Here is an 18,297-nt window from a genome sequence, read left to right as displayed (position 1 = left end):
TAATAGGTGGATAACTGCCTGAATTAAAGCCATTCCCATAATATGGAATATGCCATTCCAATAATATGCCCACACATCTGGCAAAAGGGGGCAGGGGTGCTCCTTTCACATCACCCCACAGAAGTCACACGAGAGCACTGCCCAGGTTGAGAGGAGGGGAGGATCTCTGTCTCTTTATTAAAGCTTTTCATTGCTGGGGGTGTCCTTGCCAGTTGAGGGTGGCAAGGTGTGTGATGGTTCCGGAACACTTTGGAGGCTTCAGGGGTGATGTTGCTAACGACCAGGAATGCCCCCCGAACCGAACTGTTGAATGAGCAGTGAAAGAGGAGCTTTGACATGTTGCAGAGAGACAGAGTGAGGGGAGGGCAAGAGAGGCCAAGAGCAGCACCAAAGTTGGGATCATTCTCCAGACGTCAAGTTGCTAGGGAGAGCTCCCTAGAAAAGAATACGAGTCTTGATTTTGGATCCAAGGCTCATGTCTTTTTATTCTTCCATCCTTCCCCTATCCACCCAATCCCTACCCTCAATCATTTATCAACCCACCATTTCCCACCTACCCATTTATCATCCACCCACCATTCTCTTTCCATCCATCCACCCATCCATCCACTGATCCATCCATTCCATCCATCCATCCACCCACAGATCTATCCATCATTCCCCATTCATAATAGACACTCAATAAACATTTGCTTAGTTCCTTCTCTGCCTTCTTCATTAACCCCTCTCTTCTCCGCCAACCTCTTGTAGAGATTCTCCAGGGCTCCATCCTCAGTGCCCTTGTCTTTCTCACTTTGCACAAACCCTTCCACCCCCACTTCCAGGGCAACTGCACACTCTTCAATTGCCAACCCTCTCCTACATCAGATCTCTAGCACCAGCCCAGACCTCACGAGTGAGCTTTGAAGCTGCATTTCCAACTGTCTACAGGGTATTTCCACCTAGAGTTCCCAGGGGCCCCTCAAACACAATCTGTCCAAAGGTGGCAACATGCCTGCCATGCCCAGGAAGAATGAGAAGGCTGGCAAGACTGGGAAAAGGCGAGCAGTCATGGGCAATGAGGTCAGACAGACAGTAGGGTTGGGGAAGAGAGAGATCACGTAGGCCTTTGTAAGCCATTGAAGGCCTTTGGCTTTGACTCTGAAATGGAGACCTACTGTAGAGTTTTGGGCAGGAGCATAGCATCATCAGACTTAGGTTTCCCAAGTCAGAAAACCAGGAGCCCTCTGATTCCTTCCTTTTTCCCCTACCATTTTTAATCAATTACCAAACTCATTCTTCCTGGTCTTTATTACTCATATTTACCCTTTCTCTCATCTCTGTTATTACTGTGAATATTCAGGACCTACTCATCTCTAGTTTGGTCTCCAATTCCTAATTGGCCTTCCAGCCTCTCATCTTGCCCTTTCCAGCCAGTTCACTCTCTCCACTGACCACCAGTGTGATGGATATAAAATTCCAACTTCCCTGCTCAACACTCTTCAATGACTCCTCACCTGTAGAAAACATCCCTGGATCTTAATAAAACACACATAAAGTCCCTTGATGAGTCCCTGGGTACCATGCTGGCACAGTCCAGCAGGAAAACTGCTTCCGGTCCTATTGCCTCCTCTGCCCTAAAGGACCCACACAGAGGGACTTCCCTGGTGGTCCAGTGGCTAAGACTCTGTGCTCCCAATTCAGGGGGCCCTGACCAGGTTCAATACCTGATCAGCAAACTAGATCTCACATGCCGCAACTAAGACTTGGTGCAGCCAAAAAATAAATTAATTTCAACAAAAAGGAATACACACTTATACCCATGGTCATCCTCCTGAGACTCACCTCTGTGCCTTTATTCATACAAGTCCTACCACTTGGAATACCCCGACCACCTCATTTTTCCCTAGAAATTTCTTTCTTTCAGTGTCACCTCCTCCAGGAAGCTCCATGATTCTTTTCCTTCCTGTCCCAACTGCAGCTGTGAGCAAGTTCTCTTCTCTCTGTTTCCATTTCTGTCATGGGCACTTAACCATATTTGTTGTAATTGGCCATTTACTTGCCTGGCCCCACACTAAACTATGAACTTTTCAAGGGCAGAGACTATGTCATTCATTTGAGTCCCAAGTTCCTAAAACAGGGACTGTATATCATGTGAACTCTAACTGTATGGTTATTCTGAATGGCCTTGGACCCAGCGCATACCTTCTTGCGAGGGGATGGCAGGAGATGTGCCTTTGTGCAGGTACGGTTTCTGTCGGAGCTACAGATGGCGGAAGGGAAAGGAGAGAGGTGAGAACTCAAGCCAAGGATTGGAGCAGAACAGAACAGGACTATGTGGTGTAAAATCCCCCTACCCTGCTGGGATGTTGTCAAACCCTGGCTCTCTCCTCTACAGGCTCCTCATCTTTCTCCCAGGACAAAGGGGCATCTCCTGTGAAGCCTCACTCACCGGGTATCAGTGCCTCGGGTCTTGGTGAAGAACACTGGAAATAGAGGCCCCAGTCAGAGAAAGTACTGTCCCCATAGCCAGAAAGAGATGTGGCTAGTGAGGAAGGGGCTAAGGAGATTCATGGTCAGGGGTGGGGTATGGGGACTGGGTTAGGGGTTGGGGAGGCGCTGTGTGGTCCCAGGGCTGCTGTGAGATGGGGGAGCTGGGGAAAGACTCCTGGAGAGGTCAGCTGCGGGTGGGTTGGGGGGCTCAGGGACTGGAACTGGGGGTATGAGTGGGTCTCTGGACACAGGGATCCTCAGGTGGGGAGTCACCATGTTTGGATATCTGAGTCCCTCGGTCTTGTGTCTGTTTTTCCTTGATGGGCACAGGATTCATGTGGTAGGCAGCAACAAACAAGGCCTCGTCAGTGAGTTCCGTGCTGATCTGTGTCAGGAATTCCTCAGAGCGAGAAACCTTCTGGAAAAGGCAAAGTTGGGGTGGGGGTGGGGGGTTCAGCCTCAGAGTTCCCACATGGAAGTGCAAGGTCTGGAGGTTTCCAGGCTGGGGGCTCTGGGCTCAGGGTTGAGGCCAGAGTCTGAAGGCTGGCAGTCTCAGTGTCCTCAGCCTGAGCACGCTCCAGCTCACTTCACCCCGACCCCAAAAAGCCCTCTCCAGTGCTCACCAGATTGCAGCCCAGTGAGGTTGCAGGGGTTGTGGGTTGGGATGGCCGGCTGCCCTTTTTCTCCTCATTCCTGGCAAGAGTGGATGACATTCCCCTGGGGACAGTGGGAGCCCGAGTTAGGCTGCAAAACCAGCTCACTTCTCCCAACCCCAACCCACCACCATTCCCCGGGGCCTTGGAGAACTGTGTCAGCTCTCTCTCTGAAATAAAAAGAAAAGGGGCGGGGGGAGAGAAAAAGTTGCTTTAAATCTTCCTAGGGGAGGGAGGAGGTGGGACGCTCATAACATCCACCTCTCCTACCCCACCCCTTCCTTCTCCCAGAAGGGGCCCTCTCTTTCCTGCTTCCCACCCAAGGCCCTTCCCAAGACAAGGCAGCCCACTTGCCGCCGCCAACCTGGCAGATGTGTCGAAATCTTGGGCTACTCGGCAGGAGGGGAGACGGAGAGGTCTAACGAGCCCTTTTACGGGCCGTGGGGACGGGGGATTTGGGAGTTGGGGAGGAAGGCTGGAAAGAGGGGAACCCGGGAAGGCGCCGTTGCTATAAAAACCTTGGCGTCTGAGGACGTTCCGCAGCCCCGTTGCCAGGAAATTAAGGATTCTAGAACCAAATGGGGGAGGGCATTTTCCCAGCTGGTCGCATTCGCTTCCCCGGCTTCTCCACCCTCTCTGGGTTCCTCCTTGCGGGCACCGACCCCAGTGCCAGTGGCTTGAGAAACTTGGGAAGATCACGGACGGTGGACCTTGGCACCTAATCCTCCCACCACTAGGGGCAGGCGAGAAACAACCCCTCCCCAGGCCGCCTTCCAGCCTCTCTGGCCGTCATCTCTTTGCTTGGAGCTTTCGACAGCAAATGAGGGCCGAGAGAGGGGGCGGGGAAGGGAAAATGTGGGCTGTACCAAATAACTATGCCTTTTGGGGGTGCAAAGACTCTGGATGGCGGGATCTTTTTGCCATTATGTCCAGGAGTAATATCCTCCGCAGAAAAGAAAGTAGAGACATTTACCTAGACCTCGTTCTCTTTTGATCTCTCCTTTTAAGTTCCTTCCTTATCTCAGCGTCGATGATTCTTTGCCCCCTCTCCTCCCTCTGTACTTTGGTACGAATCGATGGAAAGGGGCGGAGGGAAGAAAAGGAAAAGGAAGCGGCAGATCTTAAAGGGGACGCAGCCATTTCTTAAGTCTCGTTCCTTTCTCTAATTTTGCAAGGACAAACGCAGAAAAGTAGGTTCCGGAAGCTGAGCGCAGCTGAAGCAGCAGGGGCCGCAACTGTAGGCGGGAGCTCCCGCGAGGCAGGCGGAGGCCAGCGTCTGCCCATAGGAAGGGCGGGGTGTGCGCGCCCCCTGCTCCCGGCGCACCGCTGGGTCGGCCCATGCTCCGGCCGGCAGCGAGCTTGAACATCTGGGACCCGGCAGGGACCTGCACGCAGTGGGCGTGGCTGATGCGCCGGGCTGGAGAGTGAATCTGCACCTGGGCTGGGACAGAGTTGGCACCTCCAGTTAAGGCCCAGAGCGGCCAGGGGACCTCCGCGATGGCAAGCGAAAATATCTTCCTGTTTGTGCCTAACCTCATCGGTGAGTGCTACCCGCGGCTCCGGGCGGAACGGGAGGGTCAGCGGCCTTGGGCAGGCTCCCAGATCTGCCCTGTCTCACCCTGTCTCAATTCCAAGGTTATGCTCGGATTCTCTTCGCCATCATTTCTTTCTACTTCATGCCCTGCTGCCCCCTCACGGCCTCCTCCTTTTACCTGCTCAGCGGACTTCTGGACGCTTTGGATGGACACGCTGCTCGAGTCCTTAATCAAGGTGACAGTCATCTCTTCCAGCCAGCCCCACAACCCTCGGCCCCTTTTTCCTGCTGCCTCAGGACCTCGGGGTGGGCGGGTACTCGGGAATCCCAGGGCTCTGTTATTCCCGTCTCTGTAGAAGGCAGTCTAGAATGACCTGGTTTTGGAGCAGAAGGGATTGAAGCTCCCTGTTGAAAACGAGCGCGACTGGGCATGGCAGTGGCAGTGCTAGAGGCTTTTCTGAATAAAAAGCCATTCAACAGGTTATTGGGCATCTGCTGTGTGCCAGACACAAGCGATCAGCATTCCAGAAGGCATGTTTAGAGGGAGGATGGAGAAGGAAGGGAGATAGTTTCTGGAGGGTTGACCTCATTTTTTATAATCCGTTCTTTAGACCCACCTCTAAGACTTGCCTAAGACTTCAGAGCTTCTTGTCTTGAGACCTGGACCTTTGATTATGGATTGATGAGTTATAGAGCTAGCTAGCTTTCTCACGCCTTTCTACAATGTTGTCTCCAGGCTACCAGGCTTCCCCATTTTATGGTATGGTGACCTTTGCCCTTTGGCCTTTAAACTCCAGCCAGAGCAGTCTGCTTACCTCTCCCCCCAGTGGATGGTGGGCATTTTCACTCTTAGACTCTGCATCAGAGTGATACACCAAATATGGCCCCTGTCACAGCTCCACTGTCCCCTGACAGCCCCTTCCCACCATTTTTCTCAGGGACCCGGTTTGGGGCCATGCTGGACATGCTGACAGACCGGTGCTCCACGATGTGTCTGCTGGTCAACCTGGCCCTGCTGTACCCTCGCGCCACCCTTCTGTTCCAGCTCAGCATGAGCTTGGATGTGGCCAGCCACTGGCTGCACCTCCACAGGTCTGCAATTCTGGGGATATGGACTGGTGGAAGAAGACGCTACATGGGGAGGGATGAGACCTTCTCGGGGTATCTTCAGGCTTCTAGGGAGGTCTCCTTTTTAGCTGTGCTTTGTTAAGGGAGTCTGGCGAATCTTCTCTGACTCAGCATCCTATTTTACAGTTGGCTCAGTAATCTTTAAAACTCTTTTGAGGATTCCAAAGAGATAACATCCCTTTGGAAAGGGGATGGGGCTTTTGAGTCCTGATTTTGCTTCCTCTAGCTACCCAGCTAGACTGTGACTTCTGGCCCAATGGTCCTCAGCTGTGCCCCAGCCCCCACTCTGTTCAGCAGAGGCAATCCCAGTACTTATGTAATGGGGGTTGCATTGAGGATTCGGTGGGCATTCCTGGTGACGCACGCTCATGGATTCCCCCTCTACTTTCTCCCTAAGTTCTGTGGTCCGAGGCAGTGAAAGTCACAAGATGATCGACCTGTCTGGAAACCCCGTGCTTCGCATCTACTACACCTCCAGAGTGAGCCTTTGCCGCCCCTCCCTATTCGCTTAGGGCAAGTCCTGGCCCCAGCCCTGGGCCCAGGGCAGGATTGGTAGGGAGGGTGTGTGTGAACTGCTCAGGCAGCAGGTGTGCACAGGAGGGAGGAACTGAGTGGCTTGAGGGGTGAGGGAAGGAGGAAGAAGCCAGAGAGGTCTGCAGAACCAACTCTCTAAAGGCCTTAGGCCGTAAGCAGGAGTGTAGTCTTCCTCCTGGGTGGGCTGGACCATGTTAGTACCTCCAGGTAGGACAAGGAGAGTGAGAATGGCGGCATTGCCGGGTAAGACTATCTTCCTGTTTGTGCGTATCCTTATGGTGAGTGCTGCCCGTGGCTCCAAGCTGAAGGGGAGGGTGAGGAGCCTTGGGCAGACTGATCTGCCCTGTTCCCCACATCTTCTCCACACCACCCTGCACCCCTCTTTCCCAGTTCCTGGTCCCCTGGCCCTTAGTTGGAGGATGGGAGCCACTGCCCTGCCCTCCTGCTCAAGCAGCCTTTTTGCCGTTTGTTTAGCCTGCTCTGTTCACCCTGTGTGCTGGAAACGAGCTCTTCTATTGCCTCCTCTACCTGTTTAATTTCTCCGAGGGACCTTCAGGTAGGAGACGAGGGACTGGGCAGGAGGAGGGGAGGGGGTCTGGCCTGCCCGGGGAGACAAGACCCCTGCCTCACCTGCATCCTATTTTCTCTGGATCACCCTTGATCCCTTCCCACAGTTGGCTCGGTGGGTCTTTTCCGAATGGGCCTCTGGATCACTGCCCCTATCGCCCTGCTCAAGTCTCTCATCAGCGTTATCCACCTGATCACAGCTGCCCGCAACATGGCTGCCCTGGACGCGGCAGATCGGGCCAAGAGGAAGTGACCCTGGAACCTCCAGCCCCTGGCTGCCCACCTGCCCTGGGAGTCTCACTGTGCCACGCGGCTCCCCAGTCTCTTCCTAGGAGGAGGGCCCAGGCTCACATCTTTCCAATTGTGTCATCCAAACTGCTGGGAACGGGGGGTGGGCATCCTCTTTGGTGATATGACGTTCTCCGTAATCCTGGGGACCTTCCACCCCCATAATTGCCAAGGGCCTGGACTTCAAATCAGGAAGGATGCTCAGGAGGCCCCACCCACATGGGCAGTGCTTCAGGAGCCCCAAGAGAGCTGGCTGAGGACTGGGCATTGTCACACCTGTTGGCTCAGCCCTGGGATCTGGCTTGGCTTGAGATCTTAGGGATATGAGTAAGGGAGGTGGGATAGGGGCCAGGGTTCCCAAGAGGAAGGGATTCAGACCTCTGCCCCTGGCTGGAGGAAGCCTGTGGGTACCGTGGCTAGGAGAAAAGGGCCGTCAAGATTCCCATTCCAATCTCCTCTGTCCTGGCTCTGAAGGCCTTGATAATAAAGGAGGGGATGTCACTGTTCTGGAGTTGGTTTCCTTGGAGATACTCTTGGAGCAGGGCCTGGGTTGAGGGGAGAGGTTGGGGGAAAAATGATCCATCTGGATACTAGTTTACTAGCTGGCTCCTTCCTGTCGCTCCTCAGTGACCTCAGAGCCCCTCCCTGCCACCCAAGCTCACTCCGTGCCCCCTGCCTGCTTGCTTTATTTTCTTCACAGCACCTGTCACTGGCTGTCTACAGTTACTTGTGTACCTGATATTTTCTACACTCACTAAAAAGTAAACTCCGCAAGGGCACAGACTTTTCTTATTCTTTCTCTGTCCCAACAAAGAAGATTATTCTTGACCTGGCATATCATAGCCGCTTAGTAAAGACTCATGAATAGATGGGTTGGTTTCTGAGAGCGTGGTTCTTGGACCACTTATGGGGTATTTCTGGAAAATTCAGCTTCTTGGACTCTGCACCAGACCTCCAGAGTTGGGAATTAAGGGATAGGCCAAGAAGTCTGGGATTGTAATAAACCCCAGCTGATTGATTCTTTTCTCCAATTACATTGAGAATCACTGACCCTTCTTAAACATTTTGTGGGTACCTACCAATAGGAGATATTGTTCTGGGCATCTATCCCTAACAGCTTACCCCGTCATCTGAACAGAAAGCTGCCTGGCATCAGCTTTGAAAAGAAAGACTATATTGAGCCAGATACCATATGCCAGATCCTGTACTGGGGATTCTTTGCAGATATAACTTATTTTACCCTTATAAGAGCTTAACCAAGAGGGGCTCATGTCTGTTATTGTTGCTCAGTCGTGTCTGACTCTGTGACCCCATGGACTGCAGCACACCAGGCTTCCCTGTCCATTAGCAACTCCCGGAGATTGGTCAAACTCATGTCCATTGAGTTGCTGATGCCGTCCGACCATTCTCATCCTTTGTTGCCCCCTTCTCATGCCTTCAATCTTTCCTAGCGTCAGGGTCTTTTCCAATGAATCAGCTCTTCACATCAGGTGGCCAAAGGATTGGAGCTTCAGCATCCGTCCTTCCAGTGAATATTCAGGGTTGGTTTTCTTTAGGATTGACTGGTTGGATCTCCTTGCTCTTCAAGGGATTCTCAAATGTCTTTTCCAGCACCACAGTTCAAAAGCATCAATTCTCTGGCACTCAGCCTTCTTTGTGATCCAACACTCACATCCATACGTGACTACTGGAGAAACAATACCTTTGACTATATGGACCTTTGTCAGCAAAGAGGCCCTCATGTCTGAGGGCTAACATTTATCAGATGTGTATTGAGCCTCAACTCCTGCTCTAGGCTCAGGGGATTCAGTGAGAAGGCCACTGACTACCCAGGGAAGAGATGATGCCATTCGGAGGGTGCTTATTGAAGGGTGGGGGTAGAATGTGGTGTGGCGCTTTGGGTATCTTAAGAAGAATGCTGGTAATAGTAATTGGGGACGGAAGGGTTAATGCAGAGGTGGATTGAGTCTCAACTGACTGAGTTGGGAGGCGACCTGAGAGCACCCTGGGCAGTTGCCAAAGGGAAATGGAAGCAGGTCGATGTGGCTGGAACACTGAATGCTGGCTGGGCGTTGGAGGCTGGACAGCTGATGAAAGGTAGGGCAGAAGCCAGCATCAGCCTGATGAACCCAAGGGAGCTTTTGGACTTCACCGTGAGGGCCACATGGAGGTGCTGTAGGAATCTTTCAAAATATAGGTACATTATTCATAGGCAAAAATAGTAAGTTTGCACACATTACCAAAGGATGACGAAGTCTTCCTGCCACTTGAAGCTCCCAGTTCTCCCCGGAGGCAACCACTGGTATTCATTGCTCATGTATCTAAATGAATTCTTCACATGTACCCGTTTTCTGTATTTTAAAATTCAGTTTGTATATTTGCTGGTCTGCTAATGAAAGCCAGCGGGACCTTGTGGGGCTCCTGGGTAAAAATCCTCTCTGTGTGCCCCATTTCTTGTTTGTAGGAAATAGGCTTCCTTCAGCCTCCTTGACCTTCCCTGAATTCCAAAGGGCAGGTTCAAACAGTTGCTAATCAGAGAAAAGAAGGGGTTGCAGAAATAAGGGAGGAGCAGTTTTGGATCTGACTGTGACTCAGATCATAAGTGCCTTACTGCAAAATTCAGGCTTAAATTGAAGAAGGTACGGAAAACCACTAGGCCATTCAGGTATGACCTAAATCAAATCTCATGATTATACAGTGGCGGTGACAAATAGATTCAAGGGGTTAGATCTGGTAGACAAGAGTACCTGAAGAACTATGGGCAGGGGTATATAACACTACAGGAAGTGGTGGTCAAAACCATCCCCAAGAAAAAGAAATGTAAGAAGGCAAAATAGTCTGAGGAGGCCTGACAAATAGCTGAGAAAAGAAGGGAAGCTAAAGGCAAAGGAGAAAGGGAAAGATACACCTAACTGAACGCAGAGTTCCAGAGAATAGCAAGGAGAAATGAGAAAGCCTTCATAAGTGAACAATGGAAAGAAACAGAGGAAAATAGAATGGGAAAGACTAGAGCTCTCTTCAGGAAAATTAGAAAACAAAAGAAAATTAGAGATACCAAGGGAACATTTCATGCAAAGATGGGCATAATAAAGGACAGAAAAGGCAAGTACCTAACAGAAGCAGAAGAGATTAAGAAGAGATGGCAAGAGTACACGGAAGAACTGTACAAGAAAGGTCTTAATGACCCGGATAGTCACAATGGTGTGATCACTCATCTAGAGCCAGACATTCTGGAGTGCGAAGTCAAATGGGCCTTAGGAAGCATTACTACGAACAAAGCTAGTGGAGGTGATGAAATTCCAGCTGAGCTATTTCAAATCTTAAAAGATAATTCTGTTAAAGTACTGCACTCAATATGCCAGCAAATTTGGAAAACTCAGCAGCGGCCACTGGACTGGAAAATTTCAGTTTTCATATCAATCCCAAAGAAGGGCAATGCCAAAAAATGTTCAAACTATTTGAACAATGGCACAATTGCACTCATCTCACACTCTAGCAAAGTAATGCTCAAAATTCTCCAAGCTAGGCTTCAACAGTACATGAATTGAGAACTTCCAGATGTACAAGCTGGATTTAGAAAAGGCAGAGGAAACCCAGATCAAATTACCAACATCCATTGGATCATAGAAAAAACAAGGGAATTCCAGAAAAACATCTGCTTCATTGACTACGCTAAAGTCTTTGACTGTGTGGATCACAACAAACTGGAAAATTCTTAAAGAGATGGGAATACCAGACCACCTTACCTGCTTCCTGAGACACCTGTATGCTGGAGAAGAAGCAATAGTTAGAACCAGACATGGAACAATGGATGGTTCTAAATTGAGAAAGGATTATGTCAATGCTGTATATTGTCAGCCTGCTTATTTAATTTATATGCAGGGTACATCATGTGAAATGCCGGGCTGGATGAATCAAGAGGGAATCACGATTGCTGGGAGAAATATCAGCAACCTCAGACATGCAGATGATACCACTCTAATGGCAGAAAGCAAAGAGGACCTAAAGAGCCTTTTGAGGGTGAAAGAAGAGAGTAAAAAAGCTGGCTTAAAACTCAGCATTCAAAAAATCAAGATCATGACATCCAGTCCTATCAGGGCAAATAGATTTGGAAAAAGTGGAACAGTGACAGATTTCATTTTCTTGGGCTCCAAAATCACTGCAGATGGTGACTGCAGCCACAAAACTAAAAGATGCTTGCTCCTTGGAAGAAAAGCTATGACAAACCTAGACAGAGTATTAAAAAGCAGAGACATCACTTTGCTGATGAAGGTCTACATAGTCAAAGCTATGGTATTTCCAGTAGTCATGTACAGATGTTAGAGTTGGACTGTAAAGAAAGCTGAGCACCAAAGAATTGATACTTGTGAACTTTGGTGCTAGAGAAGACTCGTAAGAGTCCCTTGGACAGCAAGGAGGTCCAACCAGTCAATCCTAAAGGGAATCAACCCTGAATATTCACTGGAAGGACTGATGCTGAAGCTGAAGCTCCAGTACTTTGGCCACCTGATGTGAAGAGCTGATTTATTGGAAAAGATCCTGAAGCTGGGAAAGATTGAGGGCAGGAGGAAAAGGGAGCGACAGAGGATGAGATGGTTGGATGGCATCATTGACTCAATGAACATGCATTTGCACAAACTCCAGGAGATAGTGAAGGACAGGGAAGCCTGGTGTGCTGCAGTCCATGGGGTTGCAGAGTTGGTCATGACTAAGCAACTGAACAACAAGTACAGCTTTGGGGCTTGGTCCTGGTTCCTTCTCAAGGAATATACATAACAATATCTTTGAGGTCTTCTGCAGAACCAAGGCCCCCACTCAGGTGGAGGATGGTGACTTCCGGCTGGAGCTCAGCCCTGTTACCTCACTACCAACCAATCAGAAGGAAGTCACACACCTTGCAGTCCTCACCCCACATTTTGCCTGTTAAAACCTCCCCTCAAACCGCTGGGGAGTTTTGAGCAGGAGCCACCAAACGTTCTCCTCGCATGACTTCTTAATAAACCTTTTCATGCTCCAAACTACAACGTTTCAGTTTATTTGACCTCACTATGCATCAGGTACACACATTACCATTTCACCTCACATCTGCACTCTTCTGTGTACTAAACGATACAATAAGCCCATTTTCCATAGAGGAAATCTAGGTCCTGAGAGGAGTCCATCCTAGTTGGCTTGGTTCCAGAGCTGGCGCCGTTAACCTTTACCACACTGCAGTCCACGTCAGCAGTCTTCTTTTTTTTTTTTTTCAGCAGTCTTCTCAACGGTGGCAAGGAATTCCATGGTTTATTTAAGTAGTTCCTGCCACCTCAAACAGTGTTTGACTCACCTGAGCCCTCTAATTGGGGTCACCTGTAGGATGAACATTGAAGGACTTTAAGCTGGTTGATGGCAGGGACTGATTTGTACTTGAGGAAGAGAGTGGTTCACAAGCTGAGCAGCCCCTCCAACTGCAGGCGTTCCCCTGTTAGCCTGCTCCCAGGCAGGTGGGAGGCTGAGCAGTGGTCCTTCATCCTTTATCCTTCATGAGTCAGCTTGATGCCGAAAGCTCAGCTGCTCTGTACACCAGTCTGGAATCGAATCTCAGAGACAGAGTACGGGGTGAAGTAGAAAAGGAGAGCATTATTGCTTTGCCAGACAAAGGGGGCCAGAGCAGGCTGATGCCCTCAAAACCATGTGTCTCCCCTTGGGGAAGAAAGAAGTGTTATAGAAATTATTCAAAGGGGGCGTGATCAGCTCCTGGGCATTCTTGGGATGGGTTGGTGGTGAGATTAGTAGGAGTCAGCATCATCACCCTTCAGGTCCAACTGGTCTGGGGTCTACATACTTGTGGGCCGCATACCGTTGTTAATTGCTCTTTACTTCTTCCTCCTGGAGGGGTTTTCAGTATCTGCAAAATAGCTTAAAGATATTGTTGTGTGTATCTGTCGATGGGGAAACAGGAGCCTACCCCAAGGCTGCTCTCTCTTTCTTTTTATGCAATATTATGTATCTGTTTTTGGCTGTGCTGGGTCTTCGTTGCTGCACTGGTATTTCTCTAGTTGCAGTGAGCAGGGGCTACTCTCTGGCTGCGTGCGTGGGCTTCTCATTGCATTGGCTCCTCCTGTGGGCCATGGGCTCTAGAGCACAGGCTCAGTAGTTGCGGCGCATGGGATTAGTTGCTCCGAGGCATGTCGCATCCTCCAGAATCAGGGATCAAACCTGTGTCTTCTGCACTGGCAGGAAGATTCTTTACCACTGAGCCACCAGGGAAGTCCCCCAAGTCTGCTCCTGACTCTTTCTTTCTGATCTCACATCCTCTCTTGAACCTGCCCACTGGAACTCAGGGAAGGTTATGGAGGCTGCTTCCTATAGTCAAAGAAATGGGGGATATGAAAAGGCTTTGTGTCCAGGAGCCCCACAGAGCCCTGCATGGTATTAGGATCTCCCTTCCGACCAGATGGAGTCCTCCAACCACTCACTCCGGCCCCACAGCTCTGACTGGTTCCTTGGCTCTTTGGCCCTAACCATTTATACAGACATCAGACATCTCTATTCATGTAAACTAAGCAAGTGTACTACGGTGTTTGTTGCTCAGTATGTCCAACTCTTTGCCACCCCCATGGGACTGTAGTCCACCAGACTCCTCTGTCCATGGAATTCTCCAGGCAAGAATACTGGAGTGGGTTGCCATTTCCTCCTCCAGGGGATCTTCCCAATCTGGGGATCAAACCCAGGTCTCTTGCATTGCAGGCAGATTCTTTTCCATCTGAGCCACCAGGAAATTCAGCAAAGTGGGATCTAAAAAAGAAAGGTGGGCACGAGAGTGTGGGTATCTTTCTGTCAAGTAGAATGTGTCCATGAGGAAGCAGCACAGAAGACTCTGAATCCCTTCCCCTGTTGGGGCTGGGAGCAGCTTGCTGCCTTTGGTCCCATATCCAGTGACTGGACAGGGCCCAGGAGGAAACTTCAGGATCGTCCTGTGTCCTGGAGGATGAGGGTAGGGAACGTCAAGGCTGAATTTGACCAGTGGAGTCACATCATATGTTGTTATGGTCAACTGAAGAATTTACGTTGAGACCTAATGACTGATGTGATGGCGTTTGAAGGTGGGGCCTTCAGGAAGAGATGAGGTTATGAGTCCTCACATGCTGGCTCTGAATCAAAAAGAGGTTTTTGTTTTTGTTTTTGTTTTTTTACCAGATCAGTGCTGGTGACTTGATTTTGGACTTCCAACCTCTGGAACTCTGAGAAAGAAATTTCTATTGTTTCTAAGCCACCTAGTCTGTGATATTTTGTTATAGCAGTATAAACGGGCTAAGAAGTATGTGCAGTAGTAACTTTCCAGAATTCAACTCTGTGTTCTCAGATTATATAAATAATCACCATGTAGGACATGCCATGTGTTCTGCAGAGATGGGCACAATAAATACAGTTCCCTCAGGTGGTCCTGAGTCTTCTACACCCCTGATACTGTGATTAAAGATAACCCTAACTGCTGTGGAAAACCTCAAGATGCACAGTGGCTCAAACAAGACAGGTTATTTTTGTTGTTCTCATTGTTTAGTCGCTAAGTTGTGTCCGACTCTTTGAGACCCCATGGACAATAGCCCACAAGTCTCCTCTGTCCATGGGATTTTCCAGGCAAGAATATTGGAGTGGGTAGCCATTCCCTTCTCCAGGGGATCTTCCCAACCCAGGGGTCGAACCTGTGTCTCCTGCCCTTGCAGGTGGATTCTTTAACACTGAACTACCAGGTTAAATCCTAATTCCAGAAATTAGGGACTCAGGTGCCTGCTGATTCTCAACGCAGATCTTCCAAGTACACCTTGCTTGCTTGCATCTCACGTAGGCAGAGGTGCAGTGGGAGGACTGCTCGAGGCTGGTTTATTGGATGTCAGGGAGCTGGCACCAGCTATCTCCACTCCCATCGACAGGCTGCCAGTCGGTCATGTGGCCACTTCTACATGCAGAGGAGGTTTGGAAAGAGATTGGTTGTGGGCCTAAGAGGAAGAGAAAATAGATCTGGTAGACAAAGTCTTTTGCTGTTTAAAGACCATTTTTTCTTCTACAAGGGATACGTCAGTCAATTTATTTGGTATTTAACCAAAGAAAAGCTATATGCTCCAGAGCTAGAGGAAAACAGGCTGTGTTGATCTACATCTGAGATCACACCATTCTGTATTTAACGGGCAATTTAAGGGACCTTCAAGAGTAAATTTCGGACCAAGGGACTGAAAATTTGGCTCCAGTGTGAACTGGAACTCCATTATATTTCCAGCAAGGCCTGCTTTCCTATCATAGAGATGTATCTTGTCTTCCCACTATATAATCAGTGCTTGGGAGACAGTGAAAACCCATCTGCATGCGTACAGTTTAAAGAGCAACTTCGATTACCTTATTGGATTTTACAAACTTGTGAGGTATATGTAGCCAGGACAGGCTAGATTATACTGCAGTAGAAAGCTCCCCCGCAAACTGCAGTGAGTTGACACAGGAAATGTTTCTCACTTCTGTTGCATGTCTCCTGTGGGTTGGGTGTGGCTCTGCTTCACGCCATTTTTCTCTGGAACCCAGGTCGATTTTTGAATATTGCTGGTTAACACAGAAAAGGAAACAGTGTGGTGATATCATTCCCTCCTGCGTTTCATTGCCCAGAAGTCATAGGCCAAGCCCAGTGGCCATTGGAGATCTGTGTGGAGGCATCAAGTCATCAACTGGAAATGAGCTTAGAGCTCAGGGGTGAGGTCAGCAGTGGAGAAATGGATTTTTGAATCTAAAGCCAGGAGACTGGCCAAGAATGTAGCCTTGTAAAGGAACAAGGTTCTGGGAATTCCCTGGTAGTCTGGTGGTTAGGACTCCAAGCTTTCACTGCAAAGGGCGCTGGCCAGGGAACTAAGATCCAGTAAACCACACGGAGTGGCCAAAAAAAGAAAAGAGAGCGAGAAAGAGAACAAGGCTCAGGGCGACTCACGACTTAGCAGCTGAGCAGAGGAAGTGGGGTTGGCCGAGGAAACTGAGGCACAACCAGGGAGGTGGAAAGAAAAGCGGAGCGGACTAGGCAATGGGAGCCTGTGGCAGGAGGCGGGCAGCTGCTGTGCTGAATGATGGGAGGGGTTGACGGAGAGGACCTGACTTCTGGGTTTAGCAATGGTCGTGTCATACCGAATAGAGCTGTTTCCATTAAGCAAGGGGTGGAGACAGAAGTTAATTGGTGTGGTTTGAGGAGATAATGAGAGATAAGCCAAACTGAGAACTTTGTCTAGGAAGGAGGAGATAGGGGAGCTGGAGGGAAGGAAGGGCAGAGAGTTGGTTCTCCATGGGAAGGAGCAAAGCACATTTCTAGAAACAGATGGTGCAGGAGATAAAGGCGGTGGGATGGGGGAGTGGACTCCCAGGAGGACTTGGGGGAAGGGGGCGAGCCCGGCTCAGTGGGAAGAGGAAGAAGGACAGAGTCCAGATGGGGTCGTTTGTTAGATCTGATGCTGGAAAGGGCCTTCCTGCCCAATGAGTTTCTATTTTCTCAAAGAGGTGAGAGAAAGTGGGCTGGGGTGTGGGAGGTGGAGAGGAGAGGGGGTGTGAAGAGCTGCTCTGAAGGGGCCCTCACGCAAGCGAGCGAGAGGAGCAGAGTCAGAGGCCGTGAGGTCTCTCGAGATTCGTGGCGTGAGTTTCAAATGAGATCAGTCCGTAGGTGGGGTGTTCCTCCTCCAGGAACAAGCAGCTGGTCAGGGCGGGTGGAGGGGGCGGTATCTGGTTTAAGTCAGAATGGAGCGTTTTCCACTGAGTATCACGGGAGAAGGGGAGAGGCGAGGAGGGAGGGTGGTAATTTTTTTTTCATTGAAGTATAACTGATTTACAATGTTAAGTTTCTGCTGTACAGCAAAGTGATTGGGTTATACATTTATATACATTCTTCTTAAAAATTCTTTTCCATTATGATTTATCATAGGATAGTGAATGCAGTTCTCTGTGCTATACAGTAGGACCTTGTTGTTTATCCATCTTCCGTTTAATAGCTTACATCTGCTGATCCCCTCGCCCTTGGTAACTACAAGGCCATTCTATGTCCATGAGTCTCTTTCTGGTTCATAGACAGGTTTATTTGTGTCATATTTTAGATTCCACATATCCAATATTGTATAGTATTTTGTCTTTCTCTGACTTCAGTTAGTATGGTAATCTCTAGCTCCATGCATGTTATTGCCAATGGCATTATTTCATTCTTTTTTTATGACTGAGTAGTGTTCCGTTGTATAATATATACCACATATTCTTTACCAATTCATCTGTCAGTGGACATTTAGGTTGCTTCCAGGTCTTGGATATTGTGAATAATGCTGCTATAGACATAGGGGTGTGTGTATCTTTTCAAATTAAGAGTTTTGTCCAGATATATGCCCAGGAATGGGATTCCTGGATCATGTTAATTGTTTTTTTTAGTTTGCTGAGGAACTTCCACACTGTTTTCCATACTGTCTGCACCAACTTATATTCCCACCAGCAATGTAGGAGGGTTCCCTTTTCTGAAGGAAGTTTTGAGTGAGAATGAGTGAATTACAGAATAGACAACAAAAATCTAGGCTGGGCAAGATTGAAATGAAAAGGCTGTGGGGTTCCCCATTGAGAAAGTGGTTGAGATCAAGGTCGCTGAACCCTGGAGTAGAGGAATGGTTGGTGGAAGGTGAGGAGTTGATTTCAGAGGTGGTGTGGTTATTAGTAACAACAATGTCAAGGGGTGGCCACGGGTGCCATGGCCAAGACAGGAAGGAACTTACCCTTCTTGGGTAACCTTCTCTGCTGTTACTTCTCCCCAGAGGCCCTTGGCTATAAACATTGTTAACACAGCACGTACCAGGTACTGGATGAAGAGCTTTGAGTTAGTTGCCTCTCCTCAGGGAGGATGCGGAGAAGGCAACAGCAACCCACTCCAGTACTCTTGCCTGGAAAATCCCATGGACGGAGCAGCCTGGTAGGCTGCAGTCCATGGGGTCGAGAAGAGTCGGATATGAATGAGCGACTTCACTTTCACTTTTATGCATTGGAGAAGGAAATGGCAACCCACTCCAGTGTTCTTGCCTGGAGAATCCCAGGGACGGCAGAGCCTGGTGGGCTGCCATCTATGGGGTCGCACAGAGTTGGACATGA

At 49.4% G+C, this 18,297-nt stretch overlaps 2 protein-coding genes across 4 annotated transcripts; one reads left to right on the top strand and one right to left on the bottom strand.

Moving 5' to 3' along the window:
- Positions 1-164: 164 nt before the first annotated feature.
- On the bottom strand, positions 165-3,735 carry LOC128043807 (putative protein T-ENOL). Of its 3 annotated transcripts, none has more exons than XR_008198976.1 (6): positions 3,644-3,735; positions 3,096-3,189; positions 2,746-2,890; positions 2,337-2,465; positions 2,185-2,242; positions 165-435 (listed from the first exon to the last, which is right to left on the bottom strand). XR_008198976.1 is itself a non-coding variant. In XM_052636213.1 (6 exons), exons 2-6 carry the CDS (start codon positions 3,183-3,185, stop codon positions 400-402), a joined length of 363 nt encoding a protein of 120 aa, XP_052492173.1. In that variant the 5' UTR covers positions 3,186-3,189; positions 3,644-3,735; the 3' UTR covers positions 165-399. The 3 variants fall into 3 exon arrangements, 2 of the variants coding, with proteins under 2 accessions (XP_052492173.1, XP_052492174.1); XM_052636213.1 differs by having other exon boundaries at positions 2,432-2,465; XM_052636214.1 differs by lacking the exon at positions 2,337-2,465.
- Positions 3,736-4,266: 531 nt separating this feature from the next.
- Positions 4,267-7,942, top strand: CDIPT (CDP-diacylglycerol--inositol 3-phosphatidyltransferase). The gene is made up of 6 exons (XM_052663954.1): positions 4,267-4,665; positions 4,761-4,895; positions 5,598-5,751; positions 6,185-6,266; positions 6,796-6,877; positions 6,996-7,942. The coding sequence occupies exons 1-6, from the start codon at positions 4,623-4,625 to the stop codon at positions 7,139-7,141; spliced, it is 642 nt and encodes a 213-aa protein (XP_052519914.1). The 5' UTR covers positions 4,267-4,622; the 3' UTR covers positions 7,142-7,942.
- The last annotated feature ends 10,355 nt before the right edge of the window (positions 7,943-18,297 follow it).

Source organism: Budorcas taxicolor, chromosome 2, assembly GCF_023091745.1.
Source record: "Budorcas taxicolor isolate Tak-1 chromosome 2, Takin1.1, whole genome shotgun sequence".
Classification (NCBI taxonomy): domain Eukaryota; kingdom Metazoa; phylum Chordata; class Mammalia; order Artiodactyla; family Bovidae; genus Budorcas; species Budorcas taxicolor.
The sequence above is the reverse complement of the archived record's forward strand: the minus strand, read 5'-3'. Positions and strand labels throughout refer to the sequence as shown.